This window comes from Xylona heveae (genome assembly GCF_001619985.1).
Source record: "Xylona heveae TC161 unplaced genomic scaffold L228scaffold_2, whole genome shotgun sequence".
Lineage (NCBI taxonomy): Eukaryota > Fungi > Ascomycota > Xylonomycetes > Xylonales > Xylonaceae > Xylona > Xylona heveae.
Genome location: NW_017264194.1, coordinates 1,112,886 through 1,136,772, shown reverse-complemented (window position 1 = coordinate 1,136,772; position 23,887 = coordinate 1,112,886). Strand labels below are relative to the sequence as shown.

The following is a 23,887-nucleotide window of genomic DNA, read 5'->3' as shown; positions in this document are numbered from 1 at the left end:
GTTGACAACGTCGGTTTGTTATGATCCATCCGACGCTAACCCTTATTTGGATAGCAGGGAAGCTCCACAACAGTACTCCGTACTCCGTACAAGCTCCTTCGCGTGCTGCTCGACAGGAACAAAATCACACCATCGAGCCATCAAAAGTGATCCGCATGAGAGTAATAAAGGAAAAGAAGTCCATGATAATCGGTATTAGATATGACCCACGATGTATTCTGGCTATACCTTTGTATTTACGCATACGTACTGCGGCGGTGCATTACTCCGATATAGTCCGTGTTGGGTTCTTCGCTCCGCGCTTCTACTCCATACAGCTTTTCAAATACAGCAGGATAGAGAGATACTATTTTCGTACAATGGATCAGTATTCTCATGAGATAGCCAAAAGTGTTTCACATTTTCTCACTTTCCGTCTAGTGAATTTTATCTTTTTTTTTATTTTATTCTATTTCCCCCCCCAGTAGGAGCACTGATATATTGAGATTCGGATTTGATCCCCATAGGTAATTACTTTGGGGACAATGCAGTCCTATAACTATGCAATCTGCGGCAATTCATAATCGGTTTGACCTATGATCTACCTTAATTATTGATGTCACCTCGACGTTGCGTGTCTTTCACAATAGACGAGTTGACATAACAGTAATGATAACTTTAGGTAGGTAGGTATCTTCCTCTGCGGAGTGGCTAATAGAGCCTGAAGCTGATCTGTAAATGATAGATCAACCCCAATCCATCTTGGATGAAGATATTACACGCCTACCTGGTTCAACCGCCTGAGTGTAACAGGGCAAGCCACTAGAACTTGACGAATAATTTACACGACGGTCACAATTACGTCTATATATGAAAATCAAACAACTTCAAGCCTTTTGAAACTCTGAGCGGGAATGTCACAATGAAGAACGACTCAAGTCGCTAGAAACAGGGCTACCTTAAACTGAGGCTCCTTTATCTACAATCACATGCAAGTTAACTTTAAAGGTTATGAAAACAGCATCCACTTGTATTGCACCAATGTGGCTCAGCACCTTCCACTCTGTACAATGTGAGATCCAAATACTGTGATCTATTACAATCGCATCGTCTTTTCTACTCATACACGGCAGCTGGATTTTGTGGGGAAGGGCCTGTTTAAAAGGGTTGCCCTAGTGGTCCATCGGAAATTCCCTTATCGCATGCTTACCTTCATTAGTGCCGAAGCAAGCGGGTTCAGGCTACAGTGAAGTTTGGGCGAAAGGAATTGTTGCGTGGTGCTGGTCTCCCTGGGGGCTGCGTCTCAGTAACGTCATACGAAGTTGGCGCGTCAAGTGTTTCCATAAATTTTCCCTGATGATGAGTGAAATAATTTGGAGGTCTAGCAAGCGAACCCTTCTCTTCGTTCGTTCCTTCCCAATTCACCCACATCAGCCACTCAAGTCGAGCTCTTTTAGTGGACCAATCATTAAGCTAGGAAATTCAGTAACCCTGCTCTGGCTATCGCTGCCTTTCCTTTTCACCTCTTTCTTGCTGAGGCTGCCGTTTCTGGTCGTTGCTCGTCACTTTTGCCGGGATCTTGTTCTAACTCACCTCTCGTCACTTCCTCGGTTTCTCTTCCCTTCGAATACAAACATCATTCCCACCTCCCACTCCACCTTCAACATTCGCGTCAACCTTTAACCAAATTGTCCTTTGCACGCATTTACGCCTTAGTGTCTTCTTTTTTCACGAATCCACCTTCGAGCCGCTGCATCACTACTGCATTATTTCGCCCAGAATCAGTCGCACGTGCCCACTTACCTCCTTAACAACTCGCCCAGAATGACGGACGCCGCGCCCCAGATCCCGACTCCCCATTTCGAATCCCCTTCTGACGTGACTTATCCCTCGACTGAACCTGTCCCAAAGGACACGCCTTCTAGCAATGCCGCTGCTGTCAAGGAATCCGTCGTTGGAAGTAAGGTGAGCTGCCATGAAGCTTTCCGATACTTCTCCAACCCCATACTGACAAGCTAAACAGTACACTGAATACTCTCAAGACTCCCTCAAACACTGACCTGATCCGACAGGCACTCAGTCAGCCCTCAACAGTGTTCAGGAACACCCATACACCAAAGGTGCTTTGGATGCAATCAATGACGGTAGGGTAAGTCGTGACGCCATCTCTCCGTCTGTCTTCTGAAGCAAGCTGACATGGACCACTACAGAACAATCGCTCGCACACTCTTCCACCTACAAATCTGACAAGTGTTACAGCCCCAGTCACTCAGAGTGTAAAGAATGAGTCTGCAAAGACTTCGGCTGATCTCCGCAACTTGGCCAATTCTCGGACTCGGCCCGATGAGCCGGCTGTTACCGGTCAACCACTGACGCGTAGGACATACCTGATTCTGGGAATGCTGCGGTTACTGACTGATACTGTTAGACTATCACTCTATGTTCTACAGCTTGCTGAGCGTAAGGAGCGAACCATTTCATTTGAATGCCAAAGATGGACTGACAAACTCCAGTGGGAGCATCCGCGCGCGACCGCCATTTCTTTTGCCTCTACTGTTCTGCTGATCTTCGCTGCTCGTTACTTCCCCCTCGGACGTTACGTGTTCAAGATCCTCTATGTTACTCTTGGAGGTACGTTCCCCTCCTTTGCTGTGAATTTCTCGGCTGACAAGTTAAAGCTGCTGCCACTGCTGAGATCGTCGGCAAGCTTGTCTTCACGAATGGCCTTGCGTCGCAACTGCGTCCGAGAAAATATTACACCATTTCGCAGGAATCTTTTGACCGCGTTGTTGAGGATGTGCAGGAGCTCGTCAACTTTTTCGTCATTGAATTCCAGAGGATCTTGTTTGCTGAGAACGTCAAGTACACGGTCACTGTATGTATCATCGAACTCGGTATTACTTTGTCTCGTTAATTTGCTGAGCAAACACGCGCAGGCTTTCTTCTCCTCCCTCGTCTCCTATTGGCTGATCAAAGTCCTTCCTTTTTGGGGACTTGCCCTCCTTGCCACGACTATCTTCTACCTCGGCCCCTTGGTCTATATCACGAACCGCGAGCTCATTGATGGTCACATTCAACATGCCTCGGACATCGTTGGTGCTCAGGCTACTCAATTTCGAGACCTTGCTGGCCATCATACCGCTCAAGCTACCGAGACACTCAGAGGTTATGCCGGAGAGTACACCAACAAGGCTCAGCAATACATTGGCTCTGCTCGAGGCAAATCTGCTTCTCCTGTCGCTTCACCAGCTCCCAAGGCTGCTGCTGCGAGCACCCCAGTCAAGTCCGAGCCTGTCTCTTACACGTCTTCTGACTTCCCCGCGGCTCCGAACCAAGAGCCCACCCCGATCGCCGCTGAGTTTACCTCTCCTACGAAGAGCGAGGCCGAGCCAGTGCCCGCAATCTAAGCAGCTGGTGACTAGATAGGAGTACGGCTAAGGCTGCTAGTGGAATAAAAGGCCGGACTGCTCCATTCTTCAGTCCTTCAAGTGGTCGGATACTTGAAATTGGAGATTGCATAGGAGGGATAAATGAAGAGTGGCTTTGATGATGATGATGGTGGTGGTGTTTGGAGCGCAGAAATATTCTACATGATTGTAGAGTGTTGATGCGGATTGCAAGTCAGCCTCAAGCTGCCCTTGCTAAATATGTATTTCTCTTTCCTTTTCTTCCCTCGTTGCCTTTGGGAACCCATTTCTCTTTGTTCTATGTCTATTGCAGCCAACTCAATCGCCCCTCAACTTGTGGATCGCGTTGTTGTTGTCGTTGTTGCTGACAGTTGATTTGATGGTATGGATGATCGAGGAAACGAACGCGTCTTCCAAGGTGATTAATGCAAAATACGTTCTTATATTTGTGATTTCATTGTATTGGCCAGCATGATATTGAGTACATCATGGCAAACTTTCTAATGCAAGGCATTCACTGAGGGTGAGAATGAGTCAATTTGAGCATATGATGCAAGCAAGTCACGGTTCTATAATATTTGATTGATCAATTTTTGATCTTTATTACAATTCGCCCTAAATTTGAATCAATGGCTGAGCATTTGTCAAAGCTGGTTGTGCATCCTTATTACACATCATCCTTGTTACGCATCTCGATTCATTTTTGAGCCGGAGCAAACTTCTTCTTCATATTCGTGAGCACGAGGTCCGGATTCCAGATGTAGTTCACGGCTTCCTGCGCCACGGTGGCTTTGGACCACTTGCCGAAATTTGGCAGGTTGTTGAGGGATGTCTTGAGAGCGGCGGGCAAGATATCATCATTGCTGAATGCAAGAACGCGTAAGAGCAACGAGCCAGTCTGGACCTGTAATCCCAAGAAAATTAGCCACTAGAGTTCTGCGAGGCTCGGAGGTCATGCCGGGAATGGCATGAGAACAAATTGATTTGCCGAATCGTATGAACGTAATTGAACCAACACATACTTCTGCCAGCGTGAGCTTGTCGCTGCCACCAAAGAATGGCGCCGCATCTTTCAGCAAGGGCTCAATCTCTTTTGAGACTGCCTCAAAGATACGCGCTGAAATCTGCTCTTTCTCGGCTGCGTCACTTGTGCGCACGGCCGAAAAAGCCAAGGACCAGACTTTGCTCACGAACGTGTCGACAAAGAAGGATACCCGGGCGCGGAACAGCGCTGCCGTCGGCGAGCTAAAGCTCGGAGGGAGCAGCTGTGGAGGGCGAATGTCGGCAAGGAACTGCGCAACGATTCCAGACTCGGTGATGACTTCATCCTGGATGACCCCGTTGCTGAACTTGATGGCCGGCACCAGGCCACGCTGTTGTATGTGTAGTTAGTATATACGAGACGTATATGAACCGTTTGCTTTCTCGTGAAAACCCATGAGAACGAAGGGGGCTTGATAGGCAAAGCATGATCTAACGGTGCTAAATTGACAGACGCAGAGGATCCGTTTTTGATAGTAGGTATGGTTTGTCGATATAGATGTATCGGGGAAAGTGAATGGGGCAAAAAAAAAAGACGTGAAATCGATGATCGCAGGAAAATGAACAACAAAATGCATGCAATTCAAACAATTGGGAATGTAGACCAACGAATTCAAGGGCAAGAAACCATAATAATCACAATTCAGGTCAAAAGAGGCAAGAGAATGCATCGTATACGCACCGGATTGATTTCCTTGAGATACCATTCTTCTCGAGGCTTAGACAAGTCGATAATGACTTCCTCATACGGAAGCTCCAGCGCCTTGAGAGCTATGTGCGCTCTGTGAGCCCACGGACATAAGTGATTCGTATAGAGAATAATCTTTGGCGCAACGGCCGTAGCGGTTGCGGTTGTTTTGGCGGCGGACATGTTCGTTTTTATGTTCAAGCTCTTGGTCAAGTGCAACGGTTGTTTTACTGCAAAAGATTACTCCGCTTCCTCCTATAATCTTGCTTGTATTTGCTGGAGACGGCGACTGTGCCTCTTAAAAGAGCCGTATTAGCTGTGGAGTCGGATTCAAAAAGGTGTAAACTGTCTTGTGCTTTTGCTCTGGCCAAAAGCTGTGCCACTCAACAGAACGATGACAGCTTTAGTCCCTAACTGGCCTAACCAGCGGTCGGTATGACGTGATAACCAAACTACTAACTGGCTGCGCTGATCAATTCGGCAGAGTGTCGATTGATAAACTCTTATCACCAAGTACGACTCGCATCAAACACAATGGTATCAACTTCACTCACGTTTTGCAACAGACACACTGCTCAACTGCTCAAGTATATGGATGATTTGCTCTGCTGAAAGGAAAGGAGGCTAGGGAATGTAGTATCTTCTCCGGGGTGTCTATACCGCCAACAGATTGCGACCAATTCTAATGATATTGCTTTCGAAGTACGAGTCTTTAAAGTGGGGCATGCTGAGTGGAGAAGTTCGGGGATTCTAAGATAATAACACGGGGTTCTAAAGAAACGTAATGCTTCACAATACGGAGTATTCTCGTTCCAACCCATGATGGTGCTGCTGCAATCTGTCAATGTGCTAAAACCCCCGCCGGTAAGGGTTCGCTTGAAGCAAATGGTTGGCTTATCCTATGAGGTGGTAGTATGCCAGATGAAGGCGTAATGAGAAGAACCATGTGACTCGAAAATATGTAAGCAGAGCTCTTGAAGCTGACAAATGTAGACACTTCATTAATAATAACGATAACAATTCCAAAAATGAGTGGATACTGAAAGAAGTCGACAAAGTGCGTGATGAGATGGAGGTGATGGCGTTATCCTGATATTATACACACGTCGGGATACTCAAAAGCCGGCCTTCCGATCATCAGGGGTTGATGGCATCGAGATGGCGACACTGCACGCAGGGCATACATTTGATGTTTGGCGGAGTAAACCCACAGAGCCCCATGAGCGGCGCGTGCACGGTTTCATATTACGCTTTCAATCTTGCCTGGATGCAGATAATCCACCATCTGGTTATTTTGAACCGGGTTAGTGCGAATGCAGCATCACTTTGATGCTTGAGAATACCCAAAGGGCTCAATCCAAGCTTGCTTTGTATGAACCTTAAGCGATTCTGCTGGTCCCAAGGGCGAATCCATTTGCATCCTCGGTCCTCTTCGCCCGACAGCAACGGGACATCAACCCTTCAAGTTACCAACTGTTGACAGTTTTCGAGATCCATGTGCATTGTTTTGCTCTTCCATCAATTGGTTGGTCCATTCTTCAATACCAGTCACGGCGCTATCTACCAGCGGCCTAATTGGGATGCTGACCATTTCATATTTATTCGAGTTTGATTGCTCATCATTAACATACTGTTTCGTGTGTCTTTATAAGTTCCTGTTCCAACAACTCTATTTAAAAATGCAATCGTCTTATCATAACGTGCCACTCCCTCTCGATATGATCGTGCATCCATTCAATCATCAAAAGAAAACGAGCATTGAGGTTGGTAACTGTCAGCGAGACATCATCAAAGAAAAAGAAAAAAGGAAAGCGGTAAAAGAGCGAAAAGCACCTGAGCATCATGATTTCGTTAAAAGGAAGAGCGACGGCGTTTGAAGCTTTCACTGGTAAGCGCTGCGTCAGCCATGTACATCTGCATCAACATATACGCTGCTTTGGTTTCGCCTGAATAAGTGAGCGTGGACGGCCTCCTTTCTAGTTGCGGTGCAGATCGAGGAGCCGAAAGATGACCATCGGAGAGACTGTCCATATCACGGTCCTCCTCTTGCACGGAACAATCTATTTTCGATTCGCTGCTCGCATCGCTGCTTACACTAGGGCTTGATGGCGACCACACGGACGCTGAGCAGATGGATGCCTGGCTTTTCAAGGAAGATGCTGCTGTATTGAGCACTGTCCAGCCGAACTTCGTTGAAAGATCTTTCGGCGATTTCAAATGTCGGTCGCTTTGATCGGTATCGGTTCCGTAGCCACTTTCAACGTCAATGGCCTTGTTCAACCTGGGTCGAAGTACCCTCGGCGCCCAGCGTGAAGTGTCATCAACTGAAACGATAAATCTTGTCTCGTCTTCTTTTCTAGCTTGTCTAGCTCGCAGCCGAGCCTCACCCAAGACCCGAAGTTCTTCGGCGTCCGCGGTACATTTGCGAATGATGGATTTGTCAATAACCATTCGACCAAAGATTGGGTCGTCTGGATGAATGCAAAGCGCAAGAAAATCGGGCCCAAAAACGGGCGTCAACGCATGGCGGATATTATAGCAAAAGGTCGCTGCAATTGCCTTAGCTGCGTCATATGGCATCCAGTAGCCTGCAATCCGCGAATGGTAAGTATCAAATCAGTGCATATTGAACTATTGGAGATATAGGCAAGCTTACCTTGAGCCGCAAGAGCGCCACCTGTGATACTGTGGCAGAGATCACGAAGACCAGGATTACTATTGAGCATCTTTGCTGGAGTCGTCTGTCCAACAAACCTTTTTAGCCCAGGCCGTGCACTGCACACCTTCTTCGACCTTTTGCGTCTCTCGCACAGCACGTACCTTTGAGTATTTGCAGCATTTAAAGAATGGTGTAATCCTTACTAGTCCGACGTTGTAGTCCCACATGACTGTGTATTCTCGATCGTCGCCAGGGACTCGGAACGTATACTGAAATACTGCCGTCGCGGTCAGTTAAGCTCTCCTCTTTTTTACAACCTCGAAGGGCCATCTTGGCGCGCATACCCTCGAAGCTCTCCCGGCCAGTCTTCTCTAGGAATGACTTCTTCTCGCTATTGTACGGGATATGCCTGCAATATTCCGCAATGTGCCCCATGGGAAACATCTGAAATCTTCTATGGTGGCTTGCCGATTCTTCGTCAACTGCTTCGAAAGGTGGATATCGAACTTGTCCTCTGGCCTTTCCCTTGGCAAAGATAGCAGCGTCTTTGGCTACCTTTTGCTTCTTTACGGGCCGAGAGGGCATTGCTGATATTTCTCCGTTGTATTTCTCCAAGAAATCACCCGATCGGTGATAGCATCCTTGCTCCGAGGTAATCGGATTGAGGAGCGACGCAACGGATAACATATTCAAAGCCCTCGTAAAGTGTCCAGTTGAAAATGTCTTCAAGGTAGTACTGAACTCGTCCTACCGATGAGCTTTCAGAGCCCAGATAGCGATTGGCTTGAGTTGATGGTAAGGTGCGAGAGCTGTGGTTGATATTCTCAATTGACAAACAACCCTCTACGACGGCGAGGGCTTTAGGTGCTATTTAGGCTTCTAAGGGCTTGAAAGGAATGCAAAGACGCTTGGTCCGGCTGGTGCACCACTGCTCTTACCAGCTCGGTTTTTCTCACGTCTTTGAGGTCCTCGCCGCCCCTTCTTGCTGCATAGGGTGGGATGGCGGTCAGACACTGGCCTAGCCTTTGTTAGATCCCAGTCTCAGATGTCTGCGCCGGTCAGATCTGCGTCTGTTTGCCAGTCTCCGGGTGCTTAGCCCAAAGATTCCATGTCGAGGGAAGACAAATAAAGGCTACGACTGTAGCGGTATTCCCGCCTTTTCTGACCGATGGCGTCGAAGACCCTAGAGCTGTCCGATCCCTCGAATGCCACGTCCTCAGTAGGTTGGAGCTTCTCGTGCGAGATGGATGCTCCACACTCGGGAAGACGAAGTGCGGCATCCCCGCATGGCACCATTTGTTCAAATTTACTTTCTTAATTCACTGGATTTCTGGTGGGGAAATCCAAAGTTCGAATAGCATACGTAAGATCCGGCAGGGGACCATTCTACTGATTGTCATCCATACGACAATTCACCGGCTCCTCAAACATCGAGGCGACTTGTTACGCACAACCAAAAGATTGGAGACCGCCCCTAATCTGCAGGTATCCTGGGTTGAGATGAGAAAGTCAATTACCCTGTCTTCTGCAGAAAATTCTCCCCCTCCGCCGTGGCTTTCATCCTACCCAGCTCAGCATCAGCAAGTGTCACAAGGAGGTCTGGGGGTCAGGGAGTTTCATAACGAAATGGCCTCTTTCTCCAGACAGTGACCGTTGCAGTTTGTGGCCAGAAAATCTCTTTCTGTGGGACAGAGCCAGACCTTTGGCGAGCGTGTGCAGGGCATCAGCATCAACCGCGTGAGGATGAACGAAACCGCCACGGGTAGATGCATGAAGTTGCGGGAAATATGCTATGGTAGGGATATCACCAACAAAGGACAGTTGGGAGACCTGACGAATGGACGAAATGGATTTGACGAGGATTAGAAAAGAAAAAGGTTTCGGAAATGCTGGCCATGTCCAACCTTCAGAGCAAACCTCGAGGCATGCGTACGCCAATGTCCAAAATGTCATGTTGTGTCTTGACTGGACTGACCAGTGGAACTATGCCATATCTCTTCCCGATGGTGCTTCACCGCTTGAGTCGGTCTGCCGACATTGGTAAGTGAATGCTGTCTTACCGTTTATGGTGGAACTTTCTACGCAGCTTTCCGTATGATGCCCACTGGGCCCCTATCATTCCATTCTCCGTTGTCGCTCCCTCAGAGATCCGGACAAAGAACCTTCTAGCGCGCTTCGAGAAGAATTTCAAACATGGAGTATATCCTCGCTCGTTTCTAAATGGTAGCATGGCTTGTCTGAAATACCTTGTCCATCCTATCCTGGGTACCTCAAAGCTCTGATTGTGGCTTATACGATTGCCCGTACCTGCGTCAAGCCGCGAAGCTTCGATGCAAGCTGGAAAGCGAGTGTGTAGCGAATTTAAATGAGCAAAAGCCAAACTTCTAGAGCACTGTTTAGGTAAACGGCAAAAAGGGTATAATTGTAAAACGAAAGCTTCTCCACTCCGTTTCCTTTATAGCTTAAATAGTACCGAGGCATTAGATTTTACTCCATGGACAACAGGGCAAAGGTTTGTGAGCAGTCAGCTGCATGCTGAAACTGTCAGCCCGAAGCGACAGGAAGCAATAGGACATGGGACGCGTTAGAGATCACAATACATATCACAAAATGATTCAATGATATCAATTAACCCGTGACGAAGCTTAAGCATACAATGACCGACTCCTTCCCGCCGCGGATGAAACAAGATGTATCAACTGTCGTACAGAACCACGGGAATGCTACAAACGTCAAATGCGAAGAAACAAAAGAGCAAAAAGCTACGCTTGAAACATTTAGAAAGGGAATGCAGAAAGCGTGCAGTGAGCAAGCGCAAGGTCCCATTCCTGTAGAGTTCAAGGCAAATTTAATGATAATGCACTAGTCATCTTCCGAGACGTTTTCCGAAAATACGTCGTCACCGTCGCTTTGGCCCTCTCCGCTGCTTATGTCGTCTACATAAATTGGCTTTTTGACGGCCGCTGCGGCACGACGAGGAGGACGTGAAGAAGTAGCGGGCGGGGCAGGCGCCGACTTCTTTGTACCGACTTCCTCGTCAGAAGATCCTAATAAGTCATTTGCAAGAGCATCATCGTCGTCGTCATCGTCGGAATCTTCCTTCCGCTTGGTGTTCGTCCTGCTTTGCTTTTTGGCATAAGCTTTGGCCGCTGGAGATAACGGTGTCTTTTTGGCCGGGGCAGCTGGTTTTTTGGGGACGGTTTCCTTTTTAGTTGCAGCCTTTTTAACCTGCGCAGCCGCAGGCTTGGTCTTGATTGGTGCTTTCGACTGCGCCTTCGTTTTAGCCAATGATGCTTTGGACACGACGGGGGGAGATGATGCATCCGCTTCCTCATCAGATGAAAGCTCTGATTTTGACGCAGGCCTCTTTGGCGACGGCTGAGGAACGAGCTTTGAATAATCGGTCTCGTCGTCGGACAATTCAAAAATTTGCCTTGGTGCTGGCTTGGAACTCGACTTGCTTAAGCCCGTATTCGTCCCGTTCGTGCGCGGCTTCGAAGCTGCAAACAGGTCCTTGTTGGATGAAGCTTCCGATCCGGTCAAGCCTCCGCCAATGCCCTTCACCATTTTGCTAACATCACCAAGGAGATCGCCATCATTATCGGAATCAATATCGCTGAGAATATTGTAGTTGACAGGTTTCTTCGCTGCCGTTCGCGATCGAGGAGCAGGTGCCGATCCGGACCTTTCACCCATGTCTGACAATAAATCATCATCGTCGTCGCCGTCATCGATCACGGGTTTCTTTGACTTTGCAGCACGCGCTGTTTTCGCTGGAACAGGCTCCTCACTTGGAATAGAATCTGCGGCTCCGTCGACATTCGTAGCTGGTTTCGCCCGGCTGTTAGACCCAGTAGCAGACACCTTCTCTGGAGCCGACTTCTTGAAAAAGTCCAGGAGATCGCCCGCTTTGGGTTGTGCACGCTTAGCTACCGGTTTCTTTGTCTTAGAAGCGACAAAGTCAGAATCGCTTCCACCATCGTCCTTCACTTTGCGCCTCCGTGCAGGTGCTTTGCCGCCAAGAGCCACCTTTGCAGATACACGCCGACTCATGCCTGCAAGTTTTTTCATACGCTGAGCTTCATCCTCTAGCTCGAAACGCCACTCTGCAATGAATTCATCGAGCTCCTTTCTCCAGATGTCTTCCTTGCTTAGTTTGATGAGTGTGTCAATCTCAATCTCCTTATCCCCTATCTGCCGCAGCAACTTTTCAACCCGTTCATGCGTGAGAGACCAGATGGCCATCTGGAAGCACGTTAGGCTATGGAAATTATTCATTTAAACAAAAGATAAAACTTACGCCAAGCAAGTAATCATATGATCCAGCAGGAACCCCGGCCGGCTCCTCGTCGTCATCCTCCCCTTCTAAGAAAGGTTCCATCGGTGCATCTTTGGTAGCTTCAACTGTCTTAAGGAAAGGCTTGAAGTTCCTTCGCTGCAATTCAACAATGAGATCCTTCTTTTTCTTCCGGTAAATGACAAGTTCGCCATCAATAATCATCTTCACAAACCGAGCTTGGTTACTCAGTTTGTCGAGCTCTCTTTGCATCTCTGAGAGTTGATAGGCCTGAGAATTTTCAGCACTTGATGCCGTAAGGCTCTTCTCTGGTCAGCACTCACCTTTCGCTTTTCGTAGAACTTGAGACGATGAACAAAGAATTCCTGCAGAATATCCTCCACGTTTGCATACTTCTTGATACGGCCAGCTGAATCAAATGCCACCAGATTTGTGGTGTTGATGACCTTGTAAAGCTTAAATTTCTCTTCCAGTCCCTCCTCCAGAGCGGCTTTCATGTGTTTATCCTCCATTTGCACAACGAAATGGACCCTGTTGTCTGTATTGTAGTCTGTGTAATCCTTTATAAATGAAGGGACCTTTTCTGCCCTGATGATTTCCTCTAGCTTGTCCTTGAAATCCTGGACCCACATTTTGACTGGCAGCTCGCTAATCTCAACCTCGTTGTCGCCTGTTTGTTTGATGATGCCGCTGAATTTATAACGACCGCCACCCAAGTTCGTGATTTCACCATTCCAACCCTTGTACCATGGTACCATAGGCTCAATCGGTTGTCCATCCATCATGCGCTTCAAGTTTGCGACAATGTCCTCCGGGTTAAAATTGGGAATCGAGGTGCTCCAGCCAGTACCAATCCCATCGGCACCGTTAACAAGGATCGTCGGAACGACTGGACAATAGATTTGAGGCTCAATAAGCTGATCGTCGTCGGTATTGTAGGTAAGCAGGGCATCATCCGCAGCTTTGAAAATCTGTCTCGCGAATGGAGAAAGACGAGTGTAAATGTATCGAGCACTTGCAGCATCGCTTCCGCCGTTCAGACGAGTACCAAAGTTTCCGCTTGGTTCCAAGCAGTTGACGTTGTTTGCACCAACATACGTCTGAGCCATCCCGACAATGGTTTGATGAAGAGATGACTCTCCATGTTGATATGCAGCAAGCCCCGAGACGTAACCAGCAAGTTCGACGACTTTCATGTCCTTTTTCAGATTGCGCTTGAAGCAAGACCAGAGAACTTTACGCTGACCTGGCTTTAGACCATCAATAACCGACGGGAGTGACCGGGCGCAATCGGCCACACTGAAGAGAATTAATTCCTTGTTGACGAAATCATCGTAGGTGATCTTTTCGACGGAGTGGTCAAGATACGTGCCAGGCTCGTGACGACGAAGCCATTCCTTTCTATCATCTGCCTTTTTCTTATTGAAGGCGAGGTCAATGTATTGTTCTTCCTCTTCTTTCAGCTTGTCAAATTGCTTCAGATGTCTATCAAGATCTCGGAAGTAGACTTGAGCATCCTGGGTGGTGCTCGTACCCAAACCTTTGTAATATTTGTGCTCCCAATTTCGCTCGTGTTTGTGAGCTTCCTTCCAGACCTCATATTCAGGCATGGTGAAAAAGGTTTGTGACTTTGTCGGCCGTTTCGGATCACCTTTCCAAACCTTGACAATCGGCGTAATGAATTCAATTAAAAAGCCTTCAAGTTTCAGGAGACTAGGAAACTGATGATGAAAGAAATTGATCAATAGTCCTTTGATGTGACTTCCGTCGAAATCCTGGTCGGTCATGATCATAAGATGGCCATACCGGAGTCCTTTCGTATCGCTGTATTCTTTCTTATGCTGAAGGCCAAGAAAGTTCTTGATGCTTTGAATTTCAGCATTCTTGGCGATTGAATCGATGGTGGCATCGCGGACATTGAGCAATTTTCCTCTCAGAGGGAAGACACCGAAAAGGTCTGGCCCCACAACAGCCCGGCCAGCTACGGCAAGACCCTTGGCCGAATCACCCTCGGTGAGAATGAGGGTACACCGATGTCCATCTTTAGTCCCAGCCAGGTTCGCGTCAATGAGTTTTGGATTGTTCATGCGGCTTCGGCGGCTGCCGTCGGTCTTCTTCATCAATTGATCGGCCTTTTGCTGGGCAAAATGAAGGATACGGTTGACAACGTCCGTCTTAGCAACCTTCTTGAGGAATTCTTCAGTGATAACGCACTTGCTTCCGAATTGGGAGCTTTTCGTGGTGAGTTGTTCTTTCGTTTGTGAAGTGAAAGCCGGGTTTACAATGAGAGAGTTGACGAATAGAAACATGTGGTTGCGAATCTGATGACTTTTCAGATTAGCTCCATTTTTATTCTTCTTCTTGACCGTTTCCAGTAGGCGGTTGGCAATCTGATCGCAAATGTAGTTGACGTGCGTCCCGCCAGAGGTTGTTGCGATCGAGTTGACGAATGAAACCTGCTGAAACGAACCATCAGAGACGGTAAACCCGATTTCCCAGTGAGGATCAGGAGATTCAGTAATGATCTTGACCGCCTCTCCGTCTTCGCCGTTCTCTTTTTGGATGGCTTTGGTGTACATCTTCATGTACTGCTCGAAATTCCTAATCTTGATCCTCTCGCCGTTCAGATGAACTTTGACGCCCCGAGATGTACCCGCCAGATCGTAGACTCTCCTCATTACAAGAGCTTCAAAATCGTCATCAATCCCGTCCATGCCGAATTTGGCAAAATCTGGTTTGAATGTGACCTTGGTGTAGTCATCACCCTTGCAGCTGGTGATCTTGGCTTTCTCCATGTTGGTCATGTTGTTGGTCCACGTCTGCTTGTACTTCTTTCCCATTTGAGAATCTGCGGTTTCAAGATTGAATTCTGTGCTAAAAATGTTGCAAAGTTTCGCGCCAAAGCCGTTTCGACCACCGGTAACTTTTTGTTGATTGTCGTCGTAGTTGGATGACGTTAGAAGGTGACCGAATATCATTTCAGGAATATAGATTTTCTCTTTCTATTTCCCATAGGCAACGGTTAGTTCCTGCGATGAAAAACGTCGAACTGATATATCGTGCAATCGTACCTTGTGCATCTCGATAGGAATGCCTTTGCCATTATTCCAAACGCTGATCTCTCCTTTCTCCCGATCAATAGTCACCTTGATGGCGTCCATCTTTTGATCATTTTGCTTGTTGTCGGCGGCATTAACCACGATCTCATCAAAAATTTTATAGAGCCCCGGGACGAAGCTGACCGGTCGGCTCTCCATCGACTCAGTCGTAGAATTATAGACCCACATTTGTTTCTCGGTCCTTTCAATCGACCCTACATAGGTATCTGGGCGCCTGAGGATATGTTCCAGCTGACTGAGCTAGAGTAGAAGTGAGTCAGTCTGTAGTGAGGCAGATGTAGAAAAAATCAATCTCACCATCTGATAGCGGTCCGTGGCATCCGCTCTGTCCATATCCACGTCAGTAGCTCCATCAAGGCCGGTCCCTTCGTTTTCGATCTCTTTAAGAGGCTTCCCCGGCGCTTTTTTTGTTGGGGCTTTCTTTTGTTTCTTGGAACTTGGTGGCGTACTCGATAGGAGAGATTCGTCATGATCGCCGGCTCCACCATCTACCTCGGGTTCATCGTCCTCAGATACTGGCTTTGGTCGTTTCCGAGATGTTGTCTTGGATTGAAGAGTTGTCTGCTGCATCTTCCGAGGCGCAGGCTTGGCTGCTTTTTTGGGAGCAGCTTTGGCTTTGGGTTTCTAGTTTCCGATTAGTCGCGAGAGCTAAGTGAATATATTTTGAGATACAATCTGCAGAAGAATGTAGCGAGTCCTTACAGCTACTGGGGCAGGTGCAAAATCGTCGTCCGAGCTTGCAATCTGCTCGAATATCGAGGAATCATCCATGATGGACAGGAGGAAGATGAGGAGTGGATCGAGGCAGAAACGAATGGAGATGTTTTATAGACAAAGAAAACAAGACAGAATGCAAATCAGCAGGGCATGTCAAGGTTAATGAGAGTCGGTGGACACAGGCTGTGCCGTTGCTAGGCGTTGACTACTCCGGTAAATGCACAACAAAGCAGACAGGGACTCCGTGTCTGTTTCTCTACAGTCTTTGTTTTCTGTTTTGGTTGCGCGGCCGGTTAAGGTTTAAGCGATAAATTAGCGCGTCCCCAAGGCACCGTGCACGAGGTAAAAGGAGGGGAAACGGAAAGGTCTGTAGGGTAAACACCAAAGGTTTTCGGCGAACCATGAATTCTACAGACAAAGGGAGAGAGAAAAAAATTTAGTATATCTCAATATAGTTTAACCAAGGCAAAATGTCAATAGACCTCTCAATCAGCTTTATAAAAGAACTTTCAGTCGACAGGGAAAATCTGAGAAATCTTTCCGAGTAAAGTTACCAATTATTGACAACAGCCAGTAACGCCGAACTCGCTATGAGAGCTGCTTGGAGGTATATAACGCATGCCGAGGCGTACCTACGGTATAGCCTGAAGACACGGAGTCGTCGAAATCCCAATTAACTTAAGCAGTTGCCCTTGGTGGGAAACTCCGAGTTCCTGTCGAGTGCCGAAGTGCTTGACCGTCGAGTAGGGTCAACTCAGCTTTCCATAAGCAGATAATTCAGGTTGCCTATATCATGCCATTTAGCAAAATATGGTATTTTCAACCGTCAGCGGCCTAATGCTCTCTACAGGAAATAATGATAGAGATGTCATTGGCCTGAAGGCTGCTATCTCGATTCCAATTCTGCTTATCTCCGGGATCTGCTCCCGTAGAGGGAGCTAAAAGACCAATGAATACCACTGTATCTCTCTAGCGGATCTACTGGGCCAAGCTCCCCTTTACGGTCGTTTCTCATCTCTTGACATCTTTTGTTCCGTATGCACCGTTTGACACTCTTCCACCACTAGCTGAGCCTTTTCATCTAGTGGGCCGAGGTATGTGCCTCTCATTGCAGAGTGTTATCTATTACGAAAAGCTGTATGGTGTAATTATGCATGAATCAAGGTGAAATCCCAACAAGAATCAGCTACTAGATCTCTACTTCCCGCTAGGCCATATCCATTTACACATACTGACTGATTGATAGTTCTACAGGATCTCTTGTATACTGTCGATCTCAATCTGTCTCATGAGACTATCATCGTTCTGATAGGGCAAACACTAACCTCCTTCCTCATGGAGGTTTTGGATGTTATAGTATGCCTAGATCATATTTTGTCACCCGGCATTGTCTCCGGCTTCAATGATAGCAACAGCTTCTAATTTAATTCCGAGGAGATGCAATGTGCATTGAACTTGAATTCATCAATGATAGTAATGTTTGCAAAGAGATTCCCGAGGAGATGTGAGGTGCGTCTGGAATGAATTCTTGCCCATAAAAGGGAGCATGGAAAGGGCAGTAAGTTGTCTACATGCCCACGAAAGACGTTGAACAGTTGGCCAGTATTAATAATGAAGGCAGGGACACTTCTTTCAGTTCTTGGCACGATAACTTGCGTATATGGCGCGGCTTGTCCTTTTGAGCTCATGAGACGGGCAGGTCTTCTGAGCGCAGAAGATGCGGCCAAGTTTGACGCTGTTAGGCGCGACCCGAGGGCAGCGAATGTGCTTTTTGAAGCCCATCGCCGCGAGGTTGATCCAGATTCCAGTCCCGCTGCGGAGCCCGAGCTCGTTGGTATTCGCAAGCGCGATGGATTGCTTGATTTGCCTCTTGGCGGAGGCCTTTGTGAGGCACTCCATTGCGTTTTTGTCTCGCTTTAACTTCTTGCTGACTGTGACAGTGAATGGTGTGCTACAGCCTCTCACTGGTGCTCTTTCGGGCGTTGATGTTCCCACCCCCCAGCCACAAGGCTTGGTCTTGATTCCAGGCAACGACCCCAATCATCAATTCCAGGCTCCTGGCCCTACGGATGTCCGTGGCCTTTGCCCTACCTTGAATACTCTGGCCAACCACGGTTATATCTCTCGTGATGGAGTACGTTTCCCTAAATTCATTCTTGCAGCGTTTTGCTTACTCTATACCTTAGATCACATCCTTTGCCGAAGCCGCAGATGCTGTGCAGACTGGCTACGGCTTTGCCTACGACTTATCCGTCTTTCTCTCTGGCCTTGGTCTAATTGCTGGTGGCGATCTGGCGACGGGAAAGTACACTATTGGCGGCGCCGATTCTCGCGTTCCCAATACACTTGGTCTTGCTCTGGGACTCGACAAGCATGAGACTTTTGAGGTTGATGGCAGCATTACACGTGAAGATACCTATTTTGGGAATAATGCAAATTTCCTGCTGCAGCGCTGGGAGGAGTACGTGAATGTGAGCGAGGTCTATGGCAATTTCAATATGGAAATGAACGCCATTGATAATGTAAGAGCTCGTCTTTAAATCGCTCAGTACTTGCGAGTCTAGTCATTATTAACACTTGTGGCCTACAAGGAAATCGCTACGACTACTCGCGCGAGACTACCCCAGAGTTCTTTGCTGGAGCGCTCTGGCTTGCCGTTTCGCATGCCGAGCGAGTCTTTGTCTTTGAAGGTCTCTCTAATGGCTCGACGCAATCTAATGGCAACTTTGCCAACGTTGCGCCCTTTTTTCTAAATGAAACATTCCCGCCCTTCTGGTTCCGCCGCCCTGAGCCCTTTAGTCTCGCAAGTGCTGTTGCTGAAGCAGTTGAAATGTTCCTTTTGAATCCACGCGAGCTTGGTGGCAATGAAGGTGTTGGTAACTTTGTTCCACTCAGCGGACAAAACAATATCAGTGCCTTGAGCGCACCTGAGCTGGGCTGCTTCTTAATAGAGAACATATTAGAACTTGTCCCTGGCCAGTTGGAGCCTGAAGGCACTGCGTTAGGAGATGTGGTGTTGGGCTTTACTAAGGGTGTCATTGCGCCATTCTTTGTCAATGACGGCTACTTCAACTGCGATTTGAGCAGTTTTGCAGCGCCTGGCCAGAATGCTGGTGTAGTTTCTGGAAACAAGGATGACACTCCGAGTGTGAGCAGTTCCGGGTCTCCAGTGAACGGTGCGTATCCCGGAATTGGTGTTATTGCACCAGATTCAGAGCCTTCTTAGACCTACCGTGCTTTTGAGCAGTGGAAAGTGGATATCAAATGGATTGGCATTGTCAATCGGAAGGATGGATCTGTTACGCTTAGAGTTGAATATATCGTGTCGTTATTAATGCTCGCCCTAGGAGAGTTTTAGATGGAAATATATTGAGTTCAAAGCGTTATTCCAATGAACCTTGCCAATCATCTTTCTTGCTTGAAAGGTATTGATGTTAAAGGAGGGGTAACCGGTGCGCCACGCATCTAGGTTGATCATCAGAAATTTTTACCTATCTGAGCCTTTTTGAAAACAAGAAATCAGATATTACAATGAGTATACCTTGTGTTCAGTCGACTACCCATTGTAAAGTATGCATTCGTGAAGAGGTAGGATATATGGTAGTTGTGCGAATGTTTGATAACCTACCTAGGTACCTGAGGTAACTAGAATAGCATACGGTAATCTGTACTCCCAAGACGCGTGAGAAGAAAGTGAGGATTAGCGCGACAAGTATCTTCCAATGAGGTGTACCAGTGTGCGCGACTCTCTCGTGCCTGGCCCCTGAACATGGGTTGACCCGTGGATGAACCGACTGGAAAGGGAAAAAGCGCGCGCCTTGTTTAGCTGCCCGTGGCAACCGAATGGTTCAAGCCCCTCGTGCCGATCCTTTCGTTCCTTCCTCGCCCGGCGCGCCAGGCACTTTAGCTCCATAGCACCTTCCGACATCGTCCCCTGAAACACAAAAGCCAAAAAAGCCCCATGAAGCACGGTAATACGGAGTAATTAGTGGAGCAGTAGAGGCAACGCTGGGATCTGGTTTTCACAATCACGTCCCATTGTGCTTCGGTCCCTAACAGCGTCACTGATCCTGGCCAGACTTATCATGTGCTGTTACGGTAACTGATTGACTTTACCGATATGGTCGTTATCCTATCCATGCTACATCTCGGAGAAGTATCTTTACACCCCGCGATCTACCTACCTTCATGACTTCAAATTTGCACCCGCGCGGCAATGCAACCTTTTCTCATTAACATATAATCAAAGCCAAGAAAAAAGAAAATAAACGGCCGGCAGGAACGGCCAAACTTTGAGTCACATTTTGTTCTTGGGACAAGGTGCTTGAGATTTGTTAGGACGTCCTTCTAGCTGTCGATTTGAAATGGCAACGCCAACGACATCTGAAGGGGATCAGGCACAGATCTCGGCCTCATTGGGTGGCCAGGATCCAAAAGAGCCTCCGCAGAGACCATTGTACCAATCGAAGCATGTACCATCCGATTCAATGGTTACCGTTCGCCTTTCGGATTCGACCATTTCCTCCAGAATTGAAGCATTCCCGAGATTAAGCCGGCCCGTACCTAATATTATCACCGAAGATGAAGTCACAGGCATCCCAAACCGTGCTGCAAATCGATGGAGTATGGAAACAACAACCCCATCCACAGTTGGTGACACCCAAACAGCGTCAGCCTATCAAGCCGCCGCCGCCGCCGCCCTCGAAGGTCATACGGCCGAGTCGTCAGATATATGTAGCAAATCGAGGACCAATAGTGTGAGCTCAGCTTCCTCAGAGGAGAGTGACCGAGTAGACTGGGCAGAATTGGACAAGACGGAGGAGCAGGAACCTCGAGATGAGTGTTCAGATGAGGTGTGCAACGCTTTCCTTTGTATAATGATGATTTTGTCCAGTCAGCTCACAGATATAGTCAACTGCATTCCTTCTTGCAAGGCTTGAGCGTGAGAACAATGCACTAGCCACAGATCCCAAGTCGAATCTTCGCACCGGCCGCGTCAGAAGCAAATCCCGGCCGCCTTCGATTCACCAAATCAAGCAACTCGTACGAGAACCGGTCGCCCCTCTTCTTAGATACTCGCAATTGCCAGCCCCACCGCCGATGACAGAATTGGAGTTTTGGGCGGCACTTGTCCAAGATTATCCCCGGACCGCTCAGCGTCTTCCGACGTTGACCTCGAACAAAGTGCGCGCAGGCATTCCCCCTCCATTACGAGGGGTGGTCTGGCAAAGTATGGCAGGTGCCAGAGATAAATTGCTGGAGGAACAGTACGATCGGCTAGCTGGAGAGCAGAGTCCGTACGAAAATCTGATTGGCAAAGACATTGGGCGAAGCTTTCCTGGGGTGGAAATGTTTCGGGACCCAGAGGGAGAAGGCCAAAAGATGATGGGCAGAGTGCTCAAGTGCTTTAGCTTGTACGATCATAAGATTGGATATTGCCAGGGGCTTGGCTTTTTAGTGGGCCCGTTGCTGATGCAAATGGGTGAAAAAGAAGCATTTTGCATGCTTGTGAGGTATGGTTCTTGTCATGTTGTTAGCTGTTTCTCCTCGGCTGATAAATTGCTTAGATTGATGGAACATTATGACCTCCGATCCTGTTTTCTTCCTGATCTATCAGGCCTTCACGTCCGCATCTATCAGTTCCAAAATCTCCTGAATCAACACTTGCCAAATCTTGCCGCTCACCTCGACAACCTCCAAATCGAACCCGCGTATATTCCACAATGGTTCCTCTCATTTTTTGCAGCAACGTGCCCATTGCCGATGCTCCTCCGCATTTATGACGTTCTCTTGGCGGAGGGTGCAGCGGAGACATTAATTCTGGTTGCATTGTCGCTCATGCGTCGAAATGAAACCAGGATAATGGCATATACAGAATTCGAAGATGTGATGCAATTTTTGCTTTCTCGAGCCATGTGGGACACATACAGCTTTAATACCGATGATTTCGTCAACGATTTTGTGGGATTTACGGGCGTTGTCAGTCGTGAAAATTTGCAATCGTTGGAATCGAGTTTCTTGGATGCCCAAAGCGAGGGGTCTGCAACACGGATAGGTTCTTTGCCAGATCTTCAAGCGGCAGCATCTAGATTTCTTGGTAGATTATGGGCAGGCTCCAATTCATCCACTAAATCAGCATCCTTGACTCCTGGGTTGGCCGCGCCCTCCCGACCTATCAGCTTCCTTCGGCGGTCGCCTTCAAAGCAGAGCATTGCGTCGACATTGAATTCCTGTGAAGGCGGTTCGGACAGCGTCACCAGTTCCGCGCAAACTGATGCGACATCAGTCTCAAGGCAATCTTCGACAGACTACTCATCAACAAGAGCCAAGGAGGCTCCCTCTATGGCAATCTCCACCCGTAGCGCTGTCTCAATCAAAGATAGAGATCTTCATGGTCAAATCGAGGACCTATTGACTGCCATGAGCGCATCACAAAGAGAACATGGGATGGTACTGGTGCAACTGCAGAAGGAGAAGGAAGACCGTGAGGAGAAGAGACGAACGATTTTATCATTCATCGATTTAGTCCGCCGATTCCTCGGCCAGTCAGGGCATTTGGCACCTTCAGCGGCCGAGCCAACCGCCGCAATTCCCGAAAACGTGAGCGTGTTTATCGAACTATCAAAGACGGTTGAGTTTATGGAGCAGACTTTTGCCTCTGAAGATGATAATCGAAGGTCATCCATTTTGCAAACAAAGCATCAACTTCGCGATGAATCGGCACGATATAAACAAATGTTAGACCACGAAATGATTCATTCCCAGGAGCTGTCACGACGCATTGACGAACAAGAACAAGAGATGAAGGGGCTGCGAGAAGAGTTGAGGCTGGCACGAGCCCGTCTGCAGGACGGTTACAATGAAAATCAAAGGCTTCAACAGACTATTCAAAACTTGCGGTCGCGGTCTCCGGCTTGCAGATCGCCTGACGACGCCAGCAGTCCTGTCGAAGGGCCAGCGACGCAGTCAGGGGATGGTCTTTCAAGACGTGGATCTGTTCACGGCGGTCTAAGAGAGCTAAAGCTGGGAAGGACCGCTTCAAAACGATCTCAGACAACGCCAATTTTTGCGAAGCGCACCAGTAGTCTGAGCACACAAGGGGTTCTGTCGACCGAAAACCACAAGCCTGTTGCCGAGGACACTCTGCTCGTCGAGCTAGTTAATGCCAAGACCTCAGAAGCCCTGGCGAAGCAAGAATTAGAAGAGGTCAAGGGTAAATTGGAGTCAATGCGGAAATTGGTAAACCAAAACCACAATAATTCGGGCAGTGGCAGCCAAAATTCTCCCCGGCATGAAGGCCACGATGAGTGGCCTCGTGTATCGACGACGACGACGACGCCGCCAGTAAAGACGCCTGATCAGCAAAAAACAACCCCCCCTGCCAGCTCTAGTGGCGGCTTTTGGAGCGGATGGGGAAAACGGAGCGTATCAAGTACAGTTCCTCAGGATGGACGATGAATTTCAGTTCTCAAATATACTAGAGTGTATTCTATTCTCGGCGTGTTTTTCATAGCGTGGCTTTTGTATTCTCCGTTTGCCTTTTCCTCTCCTGACTTATTTTGCGCGAAGGATATTTTAGTAGATCCTATGACTTTGACGAATCGTCTTTTTTTCTTGACAGCGAGCTGATCTATCGTAAAGCTTATATAAGAGCCGGCCACAATAGTTTTATTCTCTTTATCTGCCAGCTTACCTGGCTTACTAGTTAGCCAAATACAATGGTATAACACCTCGTTGAAGTTATGCCAGTCCACTTCTATTATGGTTGAAAGGAAGACATCGTGCATCATGCTGCATTCCCTTGGAGCGACAAGCAAAGACTCGAGACCAAGAGCCAGCCATCGGAGATTTAGAGGATGCATGTCTTCATGAAATAGAATTTCAATGGCCGAATAATGTGCGCGAAACCTCCCCAATGCACGCGAGAAGCACCGTAGCACAGATTCGTGTACAGTAGCAAATCGAAGAGAAAACGAGATT

General features: G+C 47.9%; 6 protein-coding genes across 6 annotated transcripts; 3 read left to right on the top strand and 3 right to left on the bottom strand.

The window, feature by feature from the left end:
• Positions 1-1,803: 1,803 nt before the first annotated feature.
• L228DRAFT_265666 (hypothetical protein) lies at positions 1,804-3,386 on the top strand (the record flags this gene model as incomplete). Its single annotated transcript, XM_018334745.1, has 7 exons — positions 1,804-1,939; positions 2,052-2,128; positions 2,190-2,355; positions 2,408-2,439; positions 2,493-2,610; positions 2,658-2,854; positions 2,916-3,386. The coding sequence occupies 7 exons, from the start codon at positions 1,804-1,806 to the stop codon at positions 3,384-3,386; spliced, it is 1,197 nt and encodes a 398-aa protein (XP_018190746.1).
• A 697-nt stretch (positions 3,387-4,083) lies between these two features.
• L228DRAFT_265665 (thioredoxin-like protein) lies at positions 4,084-5,298 on the bottom strand (the record flags this gene model as incomplete). Its single annotated transcript, XM_018334744.1, has 3 exons — positions 4,084-4,290; positions 4,409-4,759; positions 5,110-5,298. The coding sequence occupies 3 exons, from the start codon at positions 5,296-5,298 to the stop codon at positions 4,084-4,086; spliced, it is 747 nt and encodes a 248-aa protein (XP_018190745.1).
• A 1,668-nt stretch (positions 5,299-6,966) lies between these two features.
• Positions 6,967-9,070, bottom strand: L228DRAFT_265664 (hypothetical protein; the record flags this gene model as incomplete). Its single annotated transcript, XM_018334743.1, has 6 exons — positions 6,967-7,703; positions 7,772-7,856; positions 7,936-8,051; positions 8,119-8,521; positions 8,713-8,792; positions 8,941-9,070. 6 exons carry the CDS (start codon positions 9,068-9,070, stop codon positions 6,967-6,969), a joined length of 1,551 nt encoding a protein of 516 aa, XP_018190744.1.
• Positions 9,071-11,934: 2,864 nt separating this feature from the next.
• L228DRAFT_258645 (DNA topoisomerase II) lies at positions 11,935-16,156 on the bottom strand. The gene is made up of 5 exons (XM_018334097.1): positions 15,893-16,156; positions 15,488-15,814; positions 15,143-15,430; positions 12,395-15,073; positions 11,935-12,341 (listed from the first exon to the last, which is right to left on the bottom strand). The coding sequence occupies exons 1-5, from the start codon at positions 15,959-15,961 to the stop codon at positions 12,045-12,047; spliced, it is 3,660 nt and encodes a 1,219-aa protein (XP_018190743.1). The 5' UTR covers positions 15,962-16,156; the 3' UTR covers positions 11,935-12,044.
• A 1,182-nt stretch (positions 16,157-17,338) lies between these two features.
• L228DRAFT_280444 (hypothetical protein) lies at positions 17,339-19,252 on the top strand. The gene is made up of 5 exons (XM_018335782.1): positions 17,339-17,465; positions 17,529-17,792; positions 17,848-18,041; positions 18,094-18,439; positions 18,499-19,252. The coding sequence occupies exons 2-5, from the start codon at positions 17,594-17,596 to the stop codon at positions 19,131-19,133; spliced, it is 1,374 nt and encodes a 457-aa protein (XP_018190742.1). The 5' UTR covers positions 17,339-17,465; positions 17,529-17,593; the 3' UTR covers positions 19,134-19,252.
• Positions 19,253-19,836: 584 nt separating this feature from the next.
• L228DRAFT_217558 (hypothetical protein) lies at positions 19,837-23,648 on the top strand. The gene is made up of 3 exons (XM_018330156.1): positions 19,837-20,760; positions 20,819-21,420; positions 21,475-23,648. The coding sequence occupies exons 1-3, from the start codon at positions 20,272-20,274 to the stop codon at positions 23,363-23,365; spliced, it is 2,982 nt and encodes a 993-aa protein (XP_018190741.1). The 5' UTR covers positions 19,837-20,271; the 3' UTR covers positions 23,366-23,648.
• The last annotated feature ends 239 nt before the right edge of the window (positions 23,649-23,887 follow it).